General features: G+C 51.0%; 5 protein-coding genes and 2 pseudogenes across 5 annotated transcripts; 6 read left to right on the top strand and 1 right to left on the bottom strand.

The window, feature by feature from the left end:
* Positions 1–292: 292 nt before the first annotated feature.
* On the top strand, positions 293–928 carry SAPIO_CDS2961 (annotated as a pseudogene; the record flags this gene model as incomplete).
* Positions 929–4,781: 3,853 nt separating this feature from the next.
* SAPIO_CDS2960 (3-alpha-(S)-strictosidine beta-glucosidase) lies at positions 4,782–6,703 on the top strand (the record flags this gene model as incomplete). Its single annotated transcript, XM_016785855.1, has 2 exons — positions 4,782–4,825; positions 5,317–6,703. The coding sequence occupies 2 exons, from the start codon at positions 4,782–4,784 to the stop codon at positions 6,701–6,703; spliced, it is 1,431 nt and encodes a 476-aa protein (XP_016644637.1).
* Positions 6,704–9,037: 2,334 nt separating this feature from the next.
* SAPIO_CDS2959 (Uncharacterized protein) lies at positions 9,038–10,379 on the top strand (the record flags this gene model as incomplete). Its single annotated transcript, XM_016785854.1, has 5 exons — positions 9,038–9,225; positions 9,285–9,400; positions 9,463–9,633; positions 9,714–9,845; positions 9,904–10,379. 5 exons carry the CDS (start codon positions 9,038–9,040, stop codon positions 10,377–10,379), a joined length of 1,083 nt encoding a protein of 360 aa, XP_016644636.1.
* Positions 10,380–15,295: 4,916 nt separating this feature from the next.
* SAPIO_CDS2958 lies at positions 15,296–16,057 on the top strand (annotated as a pseudogene; the record flags this gene model as incomplete).
* Positions 16,058–17,190: 1,133 nt separating this feature from the next.
* Positions 17,191–17,734, top strand: SAPIO_CDS2957 (uncharacterized protein; the record flags this gene model as incomplete). The annotated part of the gene is made up of 2 exons (XM_016785853.1): positions 17,191–17,304; positions 17,372–17,734. 2 exons carry the CDS (start codon positions 17,191–17,193, stop codon positions 17,732–17,734), a joined length of 477 nt encoding a protein of 158 aa, XP_016644635.1.
* Positions 17,735–18,382: 648 nt separating this feature from the next.
* SAPIO_CDS2956 (uncharacterized protein) lies at positions 18,383–19,415 on the top strand (the record flags this gene model as incomplete). Its single annotated transcript, XM_016785852.1, has 3 exons — positions 18,383–18,571; positions 18,655–18,905; positions 19,343–19,415. The coding sequence occupies 3 exons, from the start codon at positions 18,383–18,385 to the stop codon at positions 19,413–19,415; spliced, it is 513 nt and encodes a 170-aa protein (XP_016644634.1).
* A 937-nt stretch (positions 19,416–20,352) lies between these two features.
* On the bottom strand, positions 20,353–22,516 carry SAPIO_CDS2955 (2-succinylbenzoate-CoA ligase; the record flags this gene model as incomplete). Its single annotated transcript, XM_016785851.1, has 5 exons — positions 20,353–20,678; positions 20,763–21,222; positions 21,297–21,543; positions 21,610–21,896; positions 22,022–22,516. The coding sequence occupies 5 exons, from the start codon at positions 22,514–22,516 to the stop codon at positions 20,353–20,355; spliced, it is 1,815 nt and encodes a 604-aa protein (XP_016644633.1).
* Between the last annotated feature and the right edge of the window lie 1,728 nt (positions 22,517–24,244).

The following is a 24,244-nucleotide window of genomic DNA, read 5'->3' as shown; positions in this document are numbered from 1 at the left end:
TCGCCCTCGCCCTCGCCCTCTCCAAACCCCGACGCTGTTACTTATTTTCCCCAACGCTTTTACTACCAGCATGTCTGTCGATCGAGTCCTCAAGGGTGCTTGCCATTGTGGCCGCTTTGGCTACTATGTTGTGATGCCTGAGGAGCATGAATTGGCCAAGGTCATATTCAGCACTGATCATGTACACCGTAAGAATCGCGACCCAATTGCTTCTTTCTTCATGACCATCCATTCCTTCCCTGTCTTCCCTGCCTTCCCTATTAACCACTTTCCTTCTTGAATAGAGGCCACAATGGCCAACCCTCTCTCCGCATACTTGCGCGTCCCCTTCATGTGGTACCGCAGCATCATCAATCCGCTCCACTCCTTTGAGACCGTGTCCATGATCCGTCGCCGCTACGATTACCAGTTCGACGACTCCGAGCTGGAGGGCCACCGTTACTTCTGCGGCCTTTGCGGTACTCCCATCGCGTACCACAGTGAGGAACCGGAAGAGTCGGACTACATCATGATTACCCTGGGCAGCCTCGATCCTCAAGACCTCCGCGATCTTGAGGCCATGGGCCTCATTCCCACCGAGGAGAGCGTTGAATCCGGAATCTTTGCTGAGGCCGGCAAGACCGCCGTCGCTGCGACCTCGGAGGCTACGGATACCTCTATCGATGACGCCCTCCAGATCCTCGCGGGCATCCCCTGGTTCGACTCGCTCGTTGAAGGCTCAATTCTCGGCAGGCTCACTCGTACCCCCAAGAGCGAGGTCATCGTACCTCGCGATCACACCAAGGTCATTATTCAATGGGAGATCACCGAATTCGAAGACGACGAGTCCGAAGAGGTCAACGACGCCGATGTCAAGACGGAGACACTGTTTGGTAAGAGGAAACTCAGGGACTTTGTCGAAGAGATGGAGAAGGAGCTGGGATTCTAACTTGTTTTTTTCCTTTGTGGTTTTCACCCATGTGCATTAGTTTTTTCCTAAGGGTTTGCATACCTCGGAGGCATTTTGGCCGTGGTTGATCTTTTTTCCGACTCGATTTTCTTTCTTTTCATCTTCCTTTTGTCAACGAGGCTTCAGGAATCGGCGTTCAGGTCATTTGCTGTATTTTTACTACATTTAAAGCCGACGTCTCATTTGTCGATACCGGCATAGAGTTCCATTTTCTCTCTTTTCCCGCTTACTTCACGACATGACGGCAAACTTTAGTTGAGTCTCCTCGGACAACGCCCAGCTCACCTCTGGATCGTCTCGACAAGACGATAGAACTCTTTATCCTTTCGGATGGGGTTGCCTGGTTTACCTTTGGAGTTCCGACCGGTGGAGACATTCGGCGTGGTTTTGCTTTCTTTTCTTTTTCTTCTGTCATAGATCAGACGGCGATGGTCCAAGACATCGAAGCTCACGCGAAACGACGATGGGTTAAGTTGGGAGAATGTGGTTTTCAAGAGCAACCTTGGTCTGTATATCTCTGGTGATATATAGCTTTCTTTCTTCTTTTTCCTTTAGAGTTGAAATATCGATGGTCAGCCACATAATCGAGTTCGAGGCGGGTTGGTTTGTGCGATGTGCCATAGACTTTGGTTGTTTGCACGGTGATGCGGTACAATGGTTCTAAAATGTTGCTGTTTCTAGCTCTTTTATGCTACGCGTTTCTCGTTCATCTTCTGGGTGGAGGGAGTACGGATGCCCTTGTTCGAATGGGGTCTAAGCTGGTGCACATGACGAAGCCATCCTTATCACGGCCCCCGAGCTTGGATAGACTCTCTCGAGTAAACAGCCACAGGCAAGAAAGATACTTGAGAGGGGTGACCCCCCAGAGAGAGTGGGTGACAGCATACACGATACAACACCATAACATGCATATACTTCATATCATATCAAGGCGTAAGAAGCAGCAAGTCGTTTGCAGAAGGGCAGGCATCTAATTGACCCGGAATATATTATCCCCGTCTCCAGCACCTGCAACCCACGCCCTCTCTTAAGTTTGTTTTTCTTCTAGGACCAATGGCGCCAGCGTCTTGGTTCCCCTCGGGGTTTGAGTGCACGGTGCCTCCGCCGGGCGGTGGGAGACTCCGGTACCAAACTTTCAACGGGCCACGGAGGGCTGGGATTGATGGATCTTTGAATCCGACGGGAATCGACGGAGGAACCTGGATGTTTTTGCTCCCCTGCCTGTACCTCCACGATGTACGTGTATTTCAACGCTCGGTGCGGAATTACAGCGAGGCTTCGCTTTTCGGACCCATCTCTAAGGGGATTGGGTCTATCCGGAGGCAAAGCGTAAGCAGAACCTCTCGCCAAACTCCATCTCATCTCGCTTCGTGCTATCAGAGTGGTGGAGATTCTTTTTGTATGGGGGTGGTTCCACCAGGCAACAGTAGCTTCAAAGATCTCGCTCGGTCGTATGTCCTCCCCGAGATATTCATGATTGGCGAGGTGAGGCGGGTTGGGAAAAGGGTTGAGAGGGGTTGGATACGATAACGGGAGGAGGAGGGGCAGTTGTTATTATCGATATTAGATCAATTGAGTCCGTCTTACCAGGAGGTACAGCGTAAGTACCGTTCCGGGGGGTTTGGCAGAGAGTCTCTTACAACGATGGGCGTAGCGGACACTCGGGCCGGATGCCGGTACTTATAGGTACATCCGGTATGGTGGGGGGAAAGCGGGGGAGGAGTGCAGCAGCGATATTGGAGGGTATCACGTACTTTGGGGGCTTATTGCTTGCGTTAAAAAGCGGGCGGAACCCTGGTAGCTTAAGAGGGGTCAAGCTGCATCTCTCTGTCTATTGTTTGGGCGGATCTATCTTTGTACGAATCAGTCAAGAGCTTGAACTTGTTTGGGACTTGGGACTAATGCAATAGGATTTGACAGCCATTGGAACCAAACTGGCAGCTTTCTGGAAAAGGAGGACTTGGGAGAAATGCAATGGATGGCTGGATCATAAGAATCTGGGGTCAAACGCCACCACGATGTTTCCCCGCCCATCTCCTGGACATTAGAGAGAGAGCACAAGAGCACCCCGTGTCCACGACTTTGGCAGTTTTGTTTTGTAACGGAAGACACCATCGCGAGGTTGCATCAGTTGTCCCCTTGAACGTCCGAGCCGCCGCAATCGTGCGCTCTCGCACAAAGCACTTACGGAGTACGAAGTCCGGACAGGGTTGCCATTGGAGATGCCCGCCTAAGAGAAATTGATGATCGTCCCGTGATGCTAGCCTGCATGATCGTGGATGGCCGTGCTGGAGTTGTGCAGTTGTGCACTATTCATTTTCTAGAGTTGAGAGAGGATTAGACTAGCTACTTTTAGGTCTCTTAATTGCTTCTCCAACCAGCCAGACCTCGATAGCATTGAAATATGGCTTTTACCCAGCTCTGCATTGTTAGAGCGAGACAAGATCTCTGCTGGAGAAGACAACTCTGACAAGCTCAAACGTCTTTGTTGTTCCGAATCGTTGGGGTAAGCAGGTATTGATCTCGTCCCGGTTTCCCCGAAGTGGAATGAGGGAATCTCGAGAACAGGACCTTGGCCAGTCAAAATGGAGTGTCTGGGTCGACGATGAATCGTGGAACCTTGAGAAGTTGGATGAGGGAAGAGGTTAAGTCCAATTGCCATGTTGGTGTCCCCACATTTTTGCTGTCTCCGTTATGCCGGTTGGAAAGGTGACATTAGCACAAATCGGGCACAAAACAGGCATAAACCAAACACAACGATCTGTACAAATATTATGCTCATGCATGGTTTTGTGCAATTCAATTTCACAAACCCATGCATGAGCACACCTGTTGCACTCGGCATAAACTTAGTCGTGGCACTCTATCTATCCCTGTCCACTGCATTTCTCCCATTGGTCCCAATTCGCCCTCGCTTCCATCCCATCAATCCCATTGCCAGGCTTCCGTCCAAAGTCCACGCAAAATAGCTTACCACGAAGGAGACAGAGCCTATCCCAGGCTCAGTCTTCCTCGCTTCTGCCCTTCTGTTCCCCTTTCGTTTGGGGCTCACTCCTCTCCGCATATCATCCGTGGACCCACGCCACTGGTCATTGATGCCACTCGCCGCAAAACCTCCCATCAAACACGAACACACACATGACAAGCCCACACAGGGATTCCCCAATCCAAGGAACGGGAACGGCCCAGCTCCCACCAAGTACAATGTCGCCGTCCTTTCGGTCACGACGGTCCGATACGCGATACACTTGCACAATTTTGAATAAACATAACTCTTGTGCTATGCCTATCCTGTCTTATTCATGTCTTGTGCTCTTATGTGTATTTTATGAACGAAATGTGCGAGGCGGACGCTGTTCCGAAATATCGAGACCCCTCCCCTCCTCCTCCTTCTCTCCTCTGACCTCGTTACTTTGCTCCCTTTGTCAAGACGGCCAACGGGCATTGAGTCCGGCTGGGCATACGAAGCAGGGAAAGGAGGAAGGAGTGTCATCCCATATGTTCCGCCCCCTGGACATGTCTAATTGTAGTTTTGTAGTCCTGGAGATGGGTAAAAGGTCGAGCAGGACGGGTCCACGTCCAAATTTTATATATATAAAGACGTGATGCTCCTGCCCACCCTCCCCGGTCCTGTTGATCTCTTCTTTTTACCTTTCGTTTTTATCCTCCTTCTATCCATTCTTCTTGCTAGTACGATCCTGTTCCTGTCTCGTAAGGAAACTCCATACACGCAAGACTTAGTGTAGTTCTAAACACACTTTGATAAAACATCAACATTCCATACATTATCCCTAAGATCTCGAACCAGGTCTCCATCTTTTAACCTTCAAAGATGTCTCTTCCCAAGGACTTCCTCTGGGGTTTCGCCACCGCCGCGTATGTATCATGAACCCTGTTACCCCAGACTTTTTTTGCCCAGATAAATTTCCCCATCAAGTCACTTCCGTTTCATCCACACGCTGCCTTTCCACCCCCGCCTTGCATCACCGACCGACAGGTCCACCCTCACCCATGCCACAATTGCACCTTCGGAGGGCTACTCGGAGAGAGGCGTTGGCGAATCAAATCGGCGCCGGCCTCTTCGCCTCCGGCCCTCGGACCCAGTCATTTAGCTACACCTTGTTTTTCTGACTTTATATCCCGCTGTCAATTTCGCCCAACAAGAGAGTCTTGATATCCGGGGCAAATTACTCTGGTGGTTTTTTTTTTAAAACCTCCTCTTGGAAATTTCGCGTTGCCTATGCCTGTGTGCATTTTCCTTGTTTTAGTTACTCGCTCTACCCGCCCCGCCCTCCGCATCTCCGGCCCGGCCTGCCTAGCCCGAGACTAAAAACCAACTAACACTTTTCCGTCTCCCCACACTCTAGTTACCAAATCGAAGGCGCCAGTGAAAAAGACGGTCGTGGCCCCTCCATCTGGGACACCTTCTGCGCCATCCCCGGCAAGATCGCCGACGGCAGCTCCGGCGCCGTAGCCTGCGACTCGTACAACCGCGCCGGCGAGGACATCGCCCTCCTCAAGGAGCTCGGCGCCTCCGCCTACCGATTCTCCATCTCGTGGAGCCGAATCATCCCCCTCGGCGGCCGGAACGACCCCGTCAACCAGGCGGGTATCGACCATTACGTCAAGTTCGTCGATGACCTCACCGACGCGGGAATTACGCCCTTCGTCACACTGTTCCATTGGGATCTCCCCGATGGTCTGGATAAGCGATATGGTGGGCTTCTTAACCGTGAGGAGTTCCCTCTTGATTTCGAGCACTATGCCCGGACCGTGTTCAAGGCTCTTCCCAAGGTGAAGCACTGGATCACCTTTAACGAGCCCTGGTGCTCCGCCATTCTTGGTTACAACACGGGTTTCTTCGCCCCCGGCCACACGTCGGACCGTACCAAGTCCGCCGTCGGCGACTCGGCCCGCGAGCCCTGGATTGCCGGACACAACATGCTCGTCGCCCACGGCCGAGCCGTCAAGGCCTACCGCGAGGAATTCAAGCCCACCAACGGCGGAGAGATCGGCATCACGCTGAACGGCGACGCCACGTACCCTTGGGACCCCGAGGACCCCGAGGACGTGGCGGCGTGCGACCGCAAGATCGAATTCGCCATCTCGTGGTTCGCTGACCCCATCTACTTTGGAAAGTATCCGGACTCGATGCTTGCACAGCTCGGGGACCGTCTGCCCACTTTCACGGATGAGGAACGCGCTCTCGTGCAGGGTTCCAACGACTTCTACGGCATGAACCACTATACGGCTAACTACATCAAGCACAAGACGGACACGCCCCCCGAGGACGATTTCCTCGGAAACCTGGAGACTTTGTTCGAGTCCAAGAACGGCGACTGCATCGGTCCCGAGACCCAGTCCTTCTGGCTCCGTCCTAACCCCCAGGGCTTCCGCGACCTGCTCAACTGGCTCTCCAAGCGCTATGGTCGTCCCAAGATCTACGTCACTGAGAACGGCACGTCGATCAAGGGCGAGAACGACCTGCCTAGGGAGCAGATTCTTCAGGATGACTTCCGCGTCGAGTACTTCGACAGCTACGCCAAGGCCATGGCGGACGCCTACGAGAAGGACGGCGTCGATGTCAGGGGTTATATGGCCTGGTCGCTTCTGGATAACTTCGAATGGGCTGAGGGATACGAGACGAGATTCGGGGTAACTTTTGTGGACTATGCCAATGGCCAGAAGAGATATCCGAAGAAGAGTGCCAGGTCTTTGAAGCCGTTGTTCGATTCTTTAATAAAGAAGGATTAGGAGGGGATTTTTGTTTTTTTTCTTGCGGCGGAGGGATTCTGAATTAGTGGCGAGGTCAAATATATGACTCATGAGAGCAGAATGATGCATCTTTTTGAAATTTTGGATATTTTCTTGGATTTATTTGCTGCGAAAATGTGACGTGTTGGTGAACTCGCGATATTCAAGTCGTTGGATGCTCTGACTCCGTACCTTCCACTTTAGGCTCCGGCCCCACCCGGATGCGCGGAGCCGCGATGTACCTGTGTAGACTTCGTAGTGTGAAGACAACCAACCAGACCGAGGACGGAAGACGCATTTAAGCATCAAGCGCTCAAGCGCCCGCATGAGATTGAACGTTCACTGCTCATGTATAAATTCTAGTGCGTCCCTGTTTAGACTTCTATTTGTGGGATCGTAGGCTGGCGATTCGAAATTTCCCGTCCTCCCAGGCGCTACTCGTCTGAGAGCGGCTATCTACTCTTCGGTGCCTTCTTCTCCAAGCATGCTTGCCCCAGCATCACCACTTCCCCTCTGCGGCGCTTTGGGAGTCTCCGAGGCAATTCTCGCCCTCTCAGCCTGTCTGGCTTTAATTTCCACTATCCGCATATCCCGCTTTGGTAGTAAGGCTACTGCATCATCAACGTTCAGTGATCCCTCTTTTACTCTCCGCCATAGTGAAAAGAACTTGATCTTGCTTCTGGGCAGTAGCATTAGACGAAATTATTGGATGAAGAATTTAGTCGCTGCTGGTAACTGGGAGTGGCGTTCAGAGGGCAAGAGGGTCAGGACTCGAGAGTATTCTGATTTAATATAGAGATTGAGATTGGAATTGAGGCCGGAGTCGGTTGAGCGCTGAACGATGGTCTCGATCAATGCTAAAATTGACAACTTAGTGATAAAATTTCTTCGGTGAATGCAATGGAGATGTCTATTTACCATGCAAATACGGTTCAAGGCGTGGAAATCGACACTTCGATCCAGGAAGAGCAGAGTGTCCGAAAAGAAAGATGGCCCATCGAGGTCCAAGTGCCAAAGAGAAGAAGGGTGGATCAAAATTCCCACGGTATCTGTCCTCGATGATGGACGCCGCAACCGATATCCAGGCCAGCCAGAACTGCAATCTTTCGCTGGTTTGAGTGATCTGAATCGGAGGTCGTTTTGAGCTTCTTCTGTGTAGCCGTGTTCAACTAGCTTTTCAAAAGCGGACTGGAGCGCATCATCGGCGACGGCGATGTAGACGTCACTGATAACTACATCGGAGCCGTAAACAACTGTAGCTAGGTCTCCGACGATGCAGGCTCGATACCCGTGTTTCTCGAGAATTTCTGCGGCGAAGATCTCTTCTGACAGGTCCTCGGACCGTCCTAGTTGTTCTAGGTTCCAGGTGACGGGAAACTCCATGAGGGTAAGGGTGGCTCGACCTAGAACACAGCACGGAAGCGTTGTATGGCTGGGTGTAAAGTTGATACAAGGGGAGTGGATTTGGAATTTGAAATGGACGGCTTTGACATCAACATAGAGAAGCGACTAGAGTGATTCAAAAAAGTACGCTTTTCTCATGACTAGGCTTAATCTGGGATTGTTCGTTCCTTTGAGTGATTCATGACCCTCTCAAAGCAAATTCCACCTGACCCTCCATGTTTATACCCCGAAGAAAACCCCCGTCCATTAAAAAGAAAGAAAATAGAAAAAGGAAGGCACTAGCGTAAGTTGGGTAAACCGTATCGAGATTTGGTTCACAATAGCGGGGAGAATTATATTTGATTCTCAGCTCAATGGAACAGATTGGGAAGAACAGAAAATGCAGTGGTGAATAACATTCCAAGAGCCTGTGAAAGAAAGTCTCAGACCGCCACCTTGGGACCGACGTATACTTTTTCTAAAATTATACAGGGAAAAAAAGTGAATGTATCGATGATTCTTCGAGCTTGAATCATGCCGGCTGTCTGATCATTTTGGCCCAAAATTGAACGATCGAAACTTGATTGTTGGAAGAAGCTTCGCTGCCTGGCGTTTGTCCCCTTCGTTTTCCTGATGGATTCTGAGGGCAGATTGAACGGACACGGGATTGAGCTACCGGCGTGGAATTGGGCCGTCGGGACCGGGATTCGGCGTGGCCGGGTCCGGCATTGAGGTCTCTCTGTCCGGACTGAATTCCGTTTTTCGCTTGACTTGTGGGAATTAGTGGCGGCATGGTCTAGCCTGGTGCTTAGCAAGACGTCAGTGGATTGTTCCAGAAACTCAACTGTTTTCTCTATTACCTTCGTCTCGACCCTACCTTCACTTCTCATCCGTGCTCATTGCGTTTCTTCTTTTATTTATATATATTTTTATTATTGAGTCGTCGCGAAAATGGCAGCGGACATGCTCGCCGTCACGGCCCCGACCTACTGCGACCCATCTCGGTATGAGCTCTCTACTATACCACGACCAAGAATCACAGAGCCGACGGATGTGATTATACAGGTTCATGCAGCGAGCATCAATCCTGTGGATGTGAAGAAGGCGGACGGGGTGTTTAAGCTGGCAGTCAAGGAACAGTGAGTTACCTTGATTTCACCCTCCTCTTACGTTTTGGGGCTGATGTCTGTAACGTAAGATTCCCATACCAAATCGGATACGACGCTGCAGGTGTGGTTACAGAGATTGGAGATGGGGCTCAGAAATTCAAAGTTGGGGACGAGGTTTATACGCGATTGCCCGAGGTTGGTAGAGGTAATATCTAGTCCCATTTCCGTCCTGTGTGACATCGTCATCATGACTGACACTTTGGGCAGGTTCGTGGAGTGAATACGTGAAATGCGCCGAGTCCTATGTTGCTCTCAAGCCCAAGAATCTCTCATTTGGCGAAGCCGCCTCCCTCCCACTTGCAGGCGTCACAGCGCTGCAAATCTTGCGACAGTACAAGGGATCGCTTGAGGGTAAAACCGTCTTTATACCCGCCGGTTGTAAGTTGCGGCCTCAACTGCTCCCGCATTCGATGGTGAAAAGGTGAGAAGGTGCTGATACGCTGGGTTTTCTTTCTTAGTGAGCGGCACGGGTGCATTTGCGTGTCAACTTGCCAAAAACGTCTTCCACGCCGGCAAGGTCATCACTACGGTTTCTACGTCCAAGATTTCAAAGGTTCCCGAACTCCTCGGCCAAGGCGTAGTAGACCAGAGTGCGTGTCTTATTCCTCTTCCTTACTCTCCATCGCTTTGTTGAACTAACCCTATCAGTTATCGACTACACGAAAAACGATCCGGTAGATGTCATCCCTCCCCGGTCTGTCGACTTTCTCTTCGATACCACCGGCCAAGCCATGCAATTTCTTTCTCTCATGGTTCCTTCCACTAGCCTCATCGCCTCCATCTCCACGAAGCCGTCTGCGACAACCCTCCAAGGATCGAGTGTCATGAAGCGGCCTGATAATCCTCGTATCCCGCTGTTCGGGCGCCTGTTCCTCGATGCGGGCGACATGGCACGTAAGCTGCGAGCCCGGCGCTGGGGCGTGGAGTATATGTACTGGTTCTTGGACCCGAATGGCGAAGACCTGGATACCCTGAGGGGGTACGTGGAGGAGGGGAAGTTGGTGCCCGTGGTGGGTGCGACTGTGGACCTGAGGGACATCGGAAAGGTGCGAGAGGCGTGTATGATAGTTTATAACGGAAAGGGCGGATTGGGGAAGACAGTCTTTGAGGTTATCCAGGGGTAGGCGAAGCTCAAGGGAATGCTATTGGGCTTTGAATGAGCAAGATTTCGCCCAGGTCGAGATGTGCGGCGGATGCCGACTGGACTAGAAGATGTTTATATGGTTGTACAGTGGCAACCAGAACATAATACCATACATTATAGTTAGAATGTGTCGGTCTTGTGGCCCATGATCCTCAGCGAGATTCTCATGCCGGACGCGGATGACGCGGTCAACTGTGTTCCTGCCTTCCTTTCCTTTTTCTATTTCTTTTTTTTATTTCTTTCCTTTATTGTGTTTTTTTTATACCCCACTCTTTCCTCTTCCTGTCTTTTTCGTGCGATTATTCAGATGCTGGCTTATTGACTTGAATCAGATCTCTGCTTGCTCAATTCTGGAAACAGGCGGGAGCGGAATGGTTGATACTCACTGTCCGGAAGTATGATCTGAACCGCCCGCGGAATCTAATCGAGGGACTTCGTCGATCTCTGCTTCCATGCCTGCTTGCTTCTCTCGTCAGGAGACGGCAATCTTTTACAGCTTCATCAATACTCACTATGGAGGGCTCGGTCCCACATAGCATGGGCCTCCAAATCGCTGACAAGAGGCCTAAACGCCGCTCCATCCTTGTGCTTCTGTAGGCAGTGCATTCTCGAGTTTGACCGGACCGTCGTCTTGTATCCTGGTGTATCTGATGGGCATCCTGGGCATTTTGTTGTTGAGAGAGCGAAATGACTAGCAACATGCACTTTTGGATCAGGTCGATGTTCCCAACTGTATGCGGTTTTGTCACAGTCCTTGTGCGGGAATGCTGTCTGCTCCTTGGCTTTCGGTTGGCGCTTGTCCTCGTGCTTGAGGATCCTGGGCTGCTCGTATGTTGTATACGACTTGGGGCATCCTCGGTCTTTGTTCTTACAGAACACAACATGAAGGCTTCATGGATCCCTCGAATTCCCAGCACTCGGACCCTCCCTCCCTTGATTAAATGCATAGGTGTTGACCTCTCCCGTTCCCGCAAGTTCTCCTTCTACGAACTTGCGACGTTTCATCTCTCGGAGCTGTAAACTTGCCTTCTGGCAGGCGGGCATCGATATCTTACGGCCGCCGTGTCTGGCGTCGTTGGCCCCGTCATCATAATCGTTCTCGACAGAGGGATCAGCGTTCCTCTTTGTCGCCGCAGGTCCCGCTTCGATTCTGCCGAGTCCGCCCTTCTTCGTCCGCAGTGCTTGATATTGAGGCCAGAGCACAAGTAGGCTTTGGAAGAGTCAGGATTTCTCTCGTCCTCAGCCCACTCGAGTTCTTTCCTTCTAAATGTGGCCTTCGGCCTGTCCCCTGACAGGCTCTTGCCAGTTGTGCCATGATTCCATCGTCGCGACTCCCTTCCCATTTCTATCTCATTCCCCCTTCCACAGAATCATAGCTCCCTCCTTCCTTAATCCGCTAGCCTGTGTTCCCAAGACTAGTTCATGACTTCTTCTTTCGTTCCGAGACCATGATTCATTCATTTGGCCCCATCACAGGCTCACATCTTCATATATCTAGCTACACTATAGCTTCCTTTTCCATTGCAAAGTCTCCGCTCTCTATCATGTGCGTCCAGCCAGCCTGCCCGCAGCTTCCATTAGCCCTCTCTTAATATCGCAGCCTTCTGATTCATAACCGTTCCCTCCTAATCTCACGGGTTTCTTCCTTTCCAAGTTGTCTGGTTCTTTAACTACTTCTATACTATTATATTACTTTACTCAACTTCTCCGTCTGTCCTCCCCCTAGAGGGAGACAAGATGCACAGTTCAATACGTCTTCTTCCTTTACTCCTTCCTCTACTCTTTACTTGCTCCTGACTCACTCCTCCTCTACACCTCCAGTACCAAACTATATAAGGAGGTCTATTCCTCCTCCCATCCGAATTTCTTCTCTCCCCTTTCCCCTACACACTCTCTATATATACCCCGAGTAACACTACTACACCCGCCACTACCCAACTATACAAGTATTGATGTCTATTCCTCATCCTATCCTAGTTTCCCTCTCCTGTTTTTCTACGCACTCTTCAGTGTATGCCTCGAGCAACCCTACTACACCTGTCACTGCTTCCGAGGGAAGGAAATATTGTCTCTGCTCTATTACGTCTAAATTGTCGAGACGGATCGAATCCCCAAGGAAGCCTCTACTCGAGCACATTCTACACCGTTCAATCTGAGCGCAAGCCAGATCGATTTGAGTGGCTGGCATATTTGTTAATGCTGAGGGAGCACAAGGAGTCAATTCCGGGAACTGTTACGCCAACATGTTGCCTGTTTGCAGGCTGTAACCACTGCACCAAAAGGGCCACCTGCGAGGACTTGCCTGGCAGGTTGTTACAGCGCCGTATGAAGTCTCGTAACGTAAAATCTCATCAGAACATGCATCGACCGGGCATGGTTGGACATTTTCACATTCGACGGTCGAGACATACCTCCTACGGAGGCAGCTGCTCACAGCAAGAAAAGTGGATCATGGAGTTCTACGAGACCTTGTGGCCCATCGGCCAAGAGCTCACGGGCACGCATCAAGTGTCCTCTAAACGATTAAAGGGCTCACTGTTTCCAAAGTCAAGAGGGCCATATCCGGGTCTACATCTAGAAATTCGGATCAGGATCCCCAAAGGATCACAACAGAGGCGCACAAGATCCTCGACATCCGCCGGCGGCCCAAATATTGAGCGAACGGGTGTGGAGAGTTTATACATCACGGGCTCCGTTCTTCTCATCGACGTATGTACCGAATGGGAAGGAGGACCCGAAGAACCGAGTTGCCGACGATTCGCCCGACATGCCACTTTGGCCCACGACCGGTGCCACATCTTATCGGTCTCCTTAACCAAGGGTTACATATTCATTCGATGCTAATTATTGGAACCGCGCCGCCGAGGCAAGTGGAATTATGACGCGGTTCTGCGAGGCAGATTTGAACTTGGCGATCCAAGAATGGAGAGACGAAGGTGATCAGAATGCTAAGGCTTGGTGGGCAACTTCTGAAGCTGGCCAATTGGTGGATCGAGTCCAGCTATTTCGGTCGTGCCCTTGGAAGAGGCGGTGACGAAAGAGGGAGAAGGTTGGAAGATACGGCACCAACCCGACACGTCGAGCGAGATGGAGCTCGCAGATAAAGATCCTCGGAAGGTGAACCGAGTGGAGGACATACTTACGATGGATAGCCCTGCCGCGATACATCGGGCATATTCAAGGAGTGGATCGTGGTGCTCAACAGAAAATCGGCTCTGAACTGGGGTCCTGGCCAACTACCCCGTACAAATTCCTCCGGGAAGGCACTGAATACCTCCAACCTGTCATTTTCCCCCTCTCACTTGGAAAATGCGGCATGATGCCACGGATTTACGGTCGGCAACTCCCGATGGGCACGTCGCCAAACTCGCAAGGGCACCACTCGTCAGTGTTGAGTGGGGAGAGTTCGACACCTTATGGAAATGGCAGAGTTACGGTCGGAAAATCAAGAAGGAAGTGGTACGAGAAAAGGAGTGGATCACCATGAGGACGCACGGATGGCATTCCTATCCGACTCAGGCCAAGAGGAGTTGCTAGAGTTTTGGAGAAGAGGAGTGAGGACACGATGGCGGAGGTGCCACGAACACCCTGGCAGAGAATGAACAGGGACAGGAAGTCCGAATTTGGCAACGTCGTGTGATAAGAGCGACGAGAAGCGCGGCGGTGATAGTGAGCACAGCGGCAGACCGTATCCGTCCGCAAGATCACACCAAGTTGACACGCTGAGTTGGCACTCAACCCGTTGCCAAGTATCTACGCATGCTATGTAGATTTAGACTCACTCTTGTCTCTTAGGTTATATAATCACATGTTCATTCAATGTTATTCATGTCCGCCATCATCTAAGCTACCTCAGTAGTGCTTGTGCCGGTGACATTTGGCCCGAAAGGTAAAATCGACCCAAGTCGCAACGATAGCCTCGTAGCAGGTGATTTCAGGAATATGATAAACGAATGGGAGCCCCCCCAATCATGGCTTGATGTTGGTTTCTAATGCTCCGTCCCTTTGGTTCTGTCCTGACCTTCCACTAATCTTTCTCTCGCCGCTTCCAGTTTGCATCCCCGATACCAAGGAACTGAACAATACCAAACTTTCTTCTATCGCGGCCTATGTGATTCCGATATTTCCTTCCGGTCTACCATGGGCCTCATAAAAGGAGTCTCAGAGGGGCTCAACCTCATTTATTCCACGCTCCGATCAATCTTGAAACCTTTTGGCCCAACTCCTGAGGGGGAGGAGAGCAATCGCCCCAAAGAGAGTAATGATGAGGAGCAGCCAGAACATCCCCAGCCCCCGATCCAACGTCTACCTGACGAAGTTTTATTAGAGATTTTGTCCCATCTCAGCATAGAATCCTTATTCCTTTTAGGCCGGACCTGCCGCCTTTTCTCGCGTCTGATCCACGACCGGACTTTCCAAGCAATGTTCAAGCCTTACCGCGAGGAGCCTCAACCCGGCCAGAGGTCATGGAGAAAACCGATCTGGGGTAAAGCTTCGCGCAATCGGGTATGCCGTCTACTGCGTAAAGACAAGTACTGCAGCGACTGCTTCCGTACACATGAAAACGGGTATTTCTCATCATCCCGCTCATGGATGAAGTCGACCCTCTTCTGTTCCGGCTGTCAGACCACCCACCCGAGGTTTCTATTCTCTGCCAACCAACGAGCTCAAGCCGATTCGAATCGTATCTGCATTGGCCGGCAAGGCTGTGTGAGGGTGTGCGAACACAAGTCGATCACCTGGTCAGACATTGAGAAGTGGCCTAGGCAAAGGAGTCGGCGATGGGAAACGATCGTTTGTAGAGAGTGTTGCTCATTCAGGGAGTATTATATGTCTCTTGGGCTATCTTACCCTACCAAGATTTCGTGGGGAAGGGTTGCGGAAGCTCTGAGCATCATGATTTTCCGGCAAATTCCCGTTTTTGAACTGGGTTGGCGTCTTAGCCAGCCACCGCAAGCAGAGCTCGAAGAGCTTTGCCGCACTTCACAGAAAAAGACGGCTTTCGACGAGTTTGCCTGCCCACATATCGGGCCCCTTGATGGACAGCGTATGCTGGCAGCCTTCGATCCATCCACATGCGCATGTGTTAATACCTCAGATATCAACCCTTGGAGATATTATAAGAAGAGGAGACACTCGTTCTGCTTTTCCTGCGAAAATACGCGCAAATACAATCGAGAGTTCATCTCTCAAACATCTTGTATTCTTCCGTGCAAGGGCAAGTACCGCACGCAAAAGAAGGGTAGGCAAATGGTGGTGGACGGGCTCAAATACCTATGGTGTCTCGAGAGACCTGATCAGATAGAGTGGGTTGTAAATCTTGACCCTAACTCCTATTCGATTACGGAAGATGACGAAGGAAAGCATATTACCTGGTGCCCTGACCCGACATGTAAAACTCAGTACATGTGGTCTGGTATCACCCAGGCCTTCTGCATCTATCTCCACAGACAATTTCTGGGGAATATGGACGATATGGACGATGCGGACGATACGGACTATACGGACGATCTGGATGATTTGGATGATCTGGACGGTCTGGACGATATGTCAGATATGTCGGGCATGGGGGATATCTCCGATCTGGAGGAGATGGAGGATACGGACGACACGGACGATATGGATGCCCCATTGACATCGTCCTGCAGTCCATCGTAACGCCTCGAGATTAGCGCAGTTCTGCGAACCTGGGAGGATTGGGTATTACATTTATGTGCAGTTAGTTGACTGCTAGCTGACCTCGAGAGAAATTGAGCAAATTCGATGAAGCCGGTCACGAAACATCAAATCTCGAGACCTGGGTCCCGTGACCTGTGCCAGGCATCGCCTCACACTGTACAAGACGCTAAGCACCGAAGTTAGCATTGTACGGCCAGGATAGTAACTTGGGCTTCTGATTACATGTGACATCAATGCCGGATCGAGGATTCCTACGGCGGCAGATTGAATTGTTTTCGACGATCCCAAGGGTCGACGACTTGGGTACTCAGTATATGTGGTGTAGTTCTGTCCACTCCGCCGTCTCGGACATCGAGGCGGGGCAGGAGCCCAATGACAACATCGGACTTGAAGCTTCATCCCGCAGGTAAGTAAAATATTGATGTATTCGAGGGTGGAAAAGACAGACGTATTAAACGCACTAACTATGCACCTCGAAATAAGGCAGGGAAGCTCGTCGGAAGAGAGAAAACGTTTCGCAAGGGAGTCGCCTTTATTTTTCTCGGTCACGGCTTCCAATTGGAGTCGCGTCTAATGTCTCCGTGACTCGAAGCTTGGACCGCGCCTTCCGCATCCGGGTCGAGATTCTCGGAGCGGCACGGTACTGTGTCAAGACCAACTTGTTATATATAAATAACATCAATTGACACTGTCTACCTCAGTAGCCTCAATAAGATCCAGCATTAGCAGTGCTATATCACAGTATTGAACTTCAATGTGGAAGGTCAAAGATGGACAAACACAATATTGTGTATGTAGGTAGCTAAGATGGGTAAGAAATTTTTACCAAGTTGCAGATTAGGGGTTTTCCTTCCTTTAATTGACCAAGGAAGAATTTCACCTGAACTAAAGCCTTATTGTCTGCACTTTCCTTTGACTACACACGACCTCTTTTCCCTCTCATAAGCAGGTTCACAAACACATGTGCTTCTTCTTCCCCTTGCATATCCCCAAGTTACCATTTCTCGCAGCTATTCCCCACAAGAACTTCCACCTGAAGGTTGATCGTTGCCTATTTCAAGTCCAAGTCGCAGATTTCTTTATCTACTTTATACCTCTATATATCAGCCACCATGTTCTTCATGTCCAGTGGATTCACACTCATCTCCTTCTACCACAATCTCATCAAAATCTGCCAGCTCTACCAAACCCGATCTGATTCACCCCATACCTCCAACAAACCAGAGGTACGGTTGATGGTCATCTGATATAGTGACCCATATCTAACCATATACCTCCAGTTCCCTCCCCGAGATGGCCATCACCCCGCTGGAGGTGGACCCCATGGAGGTGGACTCCCCGGCTTCCAGCCACAGCGCCGTTAGTGGTCCCGCCAACCAAGAGCCAGCTTCAGCAGTCGATCCTGCGCCCAAGCCCACCGGGGGCTCGCGAGTCACCAAGAAGACCATGAGAAGGATGGAGCAAAAGCTCAACATGTTACGGAGGCAGCATACCGACAAGCTGTTCCAGCTGCGGGAGGGAGGTGCGGAGATGAGCGAGGAGGCTGTGAAGCAGACTCGGGTTCTCATGAAGTTGATTCACTATGGCAAGGCTGTTGATGAGTTGAAGCTGGAGATGTTGGCAGATGCCATTGAGGATCTTGGCTGCGATGGTTAAGTTTGTTTTTATGCGAGGCTGACTGAGGGATGCCAGTGGTTGTTTTCGTACATCTTTATCGTGAAGTTTACAGAGTTTCCCTTGTTTGGGGCTGTCATACTCTGCAGTTAATGAATTGAAATTTATCATGAGCGAGATGTCTGGGATTCCCACAGGCTCAGGAAAGCCAAAAGGAATAACTTGTAGACATGCAGGACGCTTCTTGCCGCCAAGATCCCAGTTGGATCCTGTATTCCCAAACCCTCCACCCATGGGCTATCGTACATAGATAGCCTCAGCTTATCTCCATTTCCTGTAGCATAACCCTTCCATGCTCAACTCTGCAATATTTTGGGCCCTGCCAAAGTCCACTCTCCTGACAGGCGTGAAAAATAGACAGAAGGAGCAACACAAGCAGTCTTAGAGAATTGAAAGGAAGGTGCAGACTAACCAAGATTGCCTCCCTTAAGGATGGCAAGTGAAGCCCACAGCCAATCCCTTTACTTCCTACATCTATTCATCGTGGATATTCTACATACCGACTTAATATCTTCTTACTCTCCATCACTCCTCATTTCCATTTGCTTCCTAGCCTTGCTGTATGTTACCCACATCCGAAAGCCTACTGCACTGCATGCACTAGAATATACACCATTATTAACATCACCTATGGCTACTCCAGGCCCCAACGGGCTCAACAGGGTCAACGGACTCAACGGGCTCAACTGCAATCATGTGCCACCCCCTCCCCCAGACTCGCTAGATGATGAAGACGACGCCATCGAGTCGCTCAACTCGATTATACAAAGATACAAGGACCTCATGCGTGTTAGTACATCCGAGCTCAAGACGCTCGTGGTACGCGAAACCCACCCCCAGTTCAAATCAAGTCACACACACACACCCCCCCCGGGCCAAGGCTAACAGATCTGGAAAAACAGACCATAACATGCGAAATGTCAATCCGAAGCCTCATCCGCGGACCGAACGCTATGACCCTCCCCCAAGCCCGCCACTATTTCATAAACAATTACCTCCGCTATGTCCGCAAACGGATCTCCATCGGGCTCTGGATAAAGTACATGGAGCGGAGGGCGGAGGAACTGCCGGAGGCGAGGGACAATATCAATCGCGTTCTTGACGTGACCCGCGAGGTTGCCGAGGGGTACGACGAGTACACGGATGCGAATTGGTATGAAGGGGATCTGTTCAATCGGCTGGTGATGGAGCTTTGTGAGGAGATAGATGCGATCATGAAGTTGAAGATTCGCATCAGGGAAATTCGGAGGCGGCTTGTTGCTGAGGCACGTTATTATTTTCCATACGTATAAGGCTGCAAGGGTGTAGAAGTTGGAGGAGGAGGAGTGCAGGAACTTCTCGATGAAGCTGTAGCGAATGTTTGTCTTTCTGTTTCCTCCAGTTCGGGCGTTGTAGCGATTTGCTTTTCAGTTTTTACTTCTCGCTCTTTCTTTTCTAGGGTCGATTCATCAGGGGAATGGGATTGAAAAGAAGCGCAACCAGCAGTTCACTCTGTACATAGATATCTCAGTAGAACAGAAGGATAGCCTTGGGTCGAACTCTAAATTCAAGCAGTTCGCCAACGGCTGTCTCAACCAATTCCGATGTCAGCGACTACGCCAAGAAGAGCAATTCCAACGAGTCCGGTTTGCAGCCCCAGGGGAAGCACGACAGAACATGTTAAAATGTGGGCATGGCTCAAGTATGGCAAGGCTAATCATCCCGAGATGTCATAAGTTGAGTTCTCCCACTCACCTCTCTGTACTCCATCAGGCCCGATACTCCATAGATTCGGTCTAAATGCAAAATGGGCTCGCCCGGGCGGTGGACATCCTCTGCCAGCCCAGACCATTCCACAATGCGCCACCCACCGCGTAACACCCAGAAGCCCAACTTCGCGCCGAGGTTCACATGTCCATATGATCGAAATTTTAACACTCCATTCCGTGATGGAGACCAAGAAAGACCCGTTCCTTGCATCAGGTGCCCACGAATACTAGGGCTCTGAAAAGCCGGGCGTTCTCCGACTCTTCTCCGTCAACTAGCACTTTTCAGGGCCCCCACTGCGGACCCCGTAGAGGCAGTAGTGTAAGTCGTCTGAACTTCATTCCACGGATGCATGCCCTAGCCGAACGCCGCCGAGGTCTAGACTTTGGTGCACCGACTTGACCGTAGAACTGAGAAGTGGATCAATTGACGGTTTTTAAGGCATGGGTTCTCGCTCATTGACGTTTCAGGACTCAGCGCTCAAGGTTGAGATGATTTTGTATATTCCCAGCGGTATCATTCTATTTCGAAGACATGGAATAACTGCAATTTTTGTTTCCAGAAATAAAAATAAATAGGGGAAATAAGAGTAAAAATGAAAATTGAAACGAAGGGAAAAAAAGAGAAAGAAATGTGTCGCAAGGCAAAGGAATGTAAAAAATCTCAGCGCGGAACAGCTCCAAGCATCACGACACAGACAACACGAGAGATTCCCCAAAAATAGGTATCAAGTCATAAAACATTCAAGCAGGCAAATATACAGCCGATGTAGCCAAAACATACATACATACATACATAAATTAAAAGCCCCTTCTCTTCCCAAGAAATCCCTTTTTTTCATGCATACTCCGCCCTTAGTTATCCTTAGCCCAAGCCCTAAGCACGTTCTTCCTAATCTTCCCCGTGCTAGTCTTAGGCAGCTCCTTGAGGACCTCGACCTCCCTAGGCACCATGAAACCGCTGATACCGCTCTTGCCGGCCTTGGGGTCGGCCGTCTTGCCCTTGGCCCAGGTGATGACGGCCTCCTGGGTGGGGGGGTTCGCGGGGTCCTTGGCGGTGATGTAGGCCTTGGGGCGCTCGCCCCAGTGGGAGTCTTGGACGGCAACGACGGCGACTTCGAGGATGTCGGGGTGTTCGGCGAGGAGGGATTCGAGGGCTACGGAGGAAATGTTTTCACCGCCTGGAAGTAGAGTCGGGATTTGAGTTAGCTGCGTGAGAAGAAGGGGGGCGGGGCGCTATGAGTAAGAAAAAGGGAAATGTTTACCTGAAATGATGATATCCTTGGCTCGGTCGAGAATTTGGATAGAGCCATCAGGATGCCAAACAGCCAAATCTCCCGTCCTCAAGCCGCCACCGGCGTACATCTTCTTGGTGGCCTCGGGATCCTTGTAGTAACCCTTCGTGCAAATGTTTCCGAAGAAGACGATCTCGCCAATCTCCTTGCCGTCCTTGGCGACATCGACGAGGACCTCCTCGGCCTCCTCGGCATGTTCCGTGGGGTTGGCAGCAGCAGCGGCGGCAGCGGCTTCGATTTCTTCGTCAGACTTGGTCTTGACGACGCGGGCGGGGAGGGAGGTGATGAAGCCGTGACCTTGGCGGGCGAGCTTCGAGAACTTCTCCTTGGGGGAGAGGGATTCCCATTCGGGGAGGGGGTAGGAGACCGTTAGGGGACCGTAGGATTCGGTGAGACCATAGACATGGCGGGGGATAAGGTTAAGGTTCGTCTGGGGAAAGCAAAAAGTGGCGTTAGACAAAAATTTGGAGATATTTCCAAAAAGGTTAAATTTTAAGATCTTACCATTTGCTCGAAGAGGTGAGCGGTCGGGGGGCTGGCGGCAACAGTGACCTTTACGGGCCTGGGAAGTCGCTCGGCCGCATCGGAAGAGCAGAGGAGAGTGTTGACAGTGGGGGCGGCGTTAAAGTGGGTGACACCCTCCTCCTTGAGGAGCTTCCAGATGAGAGGGTAGTCAATCTTCCTGAGACAGATGTGTGTGCCTCGCACCGCACAGACAGACCAGGGGAATGTCCAGCCGATGGCGTGGAAGCTGAAAAGGAGAGGATGTTAGTCTTCTGTTGTCCCGTAATGAGGACCTGGAACACCGGATACGTACAGAGGAAGAGTCCAGAGGTACCTGCACCTGCCGGGGTCAACGTTCAGGTTGGACTCGACCACGTTGGCAAGGGCGGCGAGATAGGCACCTCGGTGGGTGTACATGACACCCTTGGGGCGGGAGGTGGTTCCCGAGGTGAAGGGGAGTGCGACCAAATCATCTTCGGCAGCGCACTGAGCCTGGAGGCCCTCCCATCCCTTCTGACCAAGGGCGTGGTCGTACTGAAGACCCTCCCAGACAGCCTGGTCGAAGGGACCGTGTAATTGGCCAGCCGAAGAATCGGTATCCTGTGCAATTGATTACTTGTAAGCTCCTCCTCCCATCACGTAGAAAGACGGGGTGATACAGGTTTCGAGTTCTCGCAGGAGCAGAAATCCGAGGTAGAAAAAAGCAAGAAGAGCCCAAGGCTTACCAGATCAACTAGAACGTTCACGTTGGGGTGAGTCTTCCGGAAAGCAGACAAGAGCGGCTCGAACTCCTTGTCGGCAATGATGAAGTCGACCTCGGCGAAATCGAAAATGTACTCGATATCCTCGGGTACGAGCCTGTAGTTAGCCGGCACGATGATGCCTCCGGCGGCGGGAATGGCGTAGATGGACTCTAGGAAGGCCGGGGTGTTGGGGGCGAGAATGCCCACGCGGCGGTAACCATGCTTGATGAGGTAGTAAGCCAAGCCGCGAGCACGGTCGGCGAATTCGCAGTAGGAACGGCGGAGGACGCGGCCGTTCGTGGTGAGGTGGAAGATGGCCTCGGCGTTGGGCTCGATAGCGGCGGCGCGGGGAAGGAAGAAGGTCGGAGAGAGCTGGTGAATGTGAGGGGCCGAGGGGGTGACGTGGGTGTTCTCCGGGTGGTGGCCCGGGATGAGATGGCTCAGGATGCTCTTGAGACGGGAGGGAGGGGTCGACATTGTTGCGGCGGCGTGTGGTGTTGGTTAATTGATTGGGTTGTTGAAGACCAACTTGGGAGGAGAGAGAGAGGAGGGGGTTGTTGGTGAGGGGTGAGATTGATCAATCAATGTTCCGTCGCCACACGCGGCAAGCTCTCGAAAAAACGCAAGGTCACAAACACAGCAGTACAGAAGAGATGGAAAGAGAGAGGAAGATTCCGAGTAGGGCTCACGATGGCACACAATGACATTTATAGTTTTTCTTTTTTCCTCCTTCTCTTTCTTTTTTTAATTCTCTCAAGTACACTTGGAGGAATCCGGCCGAGTGGAGATTGTTTTCTTGGAGATATCTCGGGAATTGGAGGGCTGGTTCGTCCCATGAGGGGCCGGGGCAAAACTGGGGAGATCTGGGGAGCTCACACCTTAGAGGCTGGTTGGGGTTGGAATACCGAGGATAATCGAGTTGGGGAAAGGGGGAAGGAGCGCGAGCGCGGAGGGAAGGTGGGTATCCCAAGGTACTGCACTAGTTGATCCCTCTGCTTCTCCAAAAATCGAAGCGAGGTTCCCCAGTTGCCCCCTCCTCGTCCTCGGCGTTGGTTTCATCAACCATTGATTCCTTAACCGAAAATCTCCTAGTTCCAGACCCCAATTTTTTTCCCTTCCTTTTTCTCCCTTTTTCTTTTTGTTCCCTTCTCTGTCGTTGACTTGGTGGAGTTACACTACGAAATTCCGCAACAATCCGGAGTTGTGGTTCCCCTGGGCGTTGTCGTTGTCTCAAAGTTTATCAGATTTTTGCTCAAAAAATTGGAGAAGCTGCTGTGGCATCAGTTGTCTGGAACGTGGAGAAAATAACCCGGTTCTCCGGGTAATCCAGGCCCTCCTCACAGAACTGACCCTGGGTCCAGGCTTCTCCGGCATGGGGTACCGGCAGTGACTTTACCCCAGGTCCAGCATTAAGCATCGATTGATTTGATCTGGGGTACAAGTACGAGGTACTCTGCGAGTCCGTGAGTTCCTCGGTGAGCACACGCGTAATACTGATTGGGCAAGAGAGACTTGTACTTCGTACGATTATTGTCGCAATGGGAGGGCCAGGGTTCTGTTGACGTCAGGATATTGGGGAAGCAGCTTCCCCATTTTTACAGCATTAGCTGACATTGGACCATCCAGAGCCTGGAGAAGAGTCAATGTCGTGTTGACTTTTTGTGAGGCTTTTTGTGGGGAATGCCCCCTTTCCTTTTCTTTTTTTCTTTTCTTTCTTTTTTGCCTTTTTTTTCAGTGGAAGCGGACCAGTGGTCAAATGCTCCCCTTTCGGGAAACGGAATCGCCGATACAGTACCGTATCGTTCCATCAATTTTTGGCCCTTTTCTCCCCATTTCGTCACGTCCCTCTCTGTCCTAGATTCCACATATCCTGAGAGTATATATCATATACGGGTGACATTACATGTAGCGATATGGATAAAATTGACGATAATCAGTATCGCTTTCGACAACAAGTTACTTCCAGCGGAGAGTATTGTAGTTTATGAATTTGTAGTTTATGTCCGAAGCAATGTCATGGCTTGCCGATTAACTGCTCACCGCCTGCCCCTTTTGGTAGGTTGCCACATGGGCCACAATGGATGAGTCGAACTCAACCCGCCCCCACCTCGCAAAGCTCAGCCAATTGTTTGCTCGTCTATTACGCTTAATTTTTTTTCAACCTCACTCCGACGCCGGCCTGTCGCAACGAAGTTATCTGCGACA

The sequence above is a fragment of the Scedosporium apiospermum genome (genome assembly GCF_000732125.1).
Source record: "Scedosporium apiospermum strain IHEM 14462 chromosome Unknown SEQ_SAPIO_0087, whole genome shotgun sequence".
Classification (NCBI taxonomy): domain Eukaryota; kingdom Fungi; phylum Ascomycota; class Sordariomycetes; order Microascales; family Microascaceae; genus Scedosporium; species Scedosporium apiospermum.
This window is presented reverse-complemented; position numbering and strand designations above follow the sequence as displayed.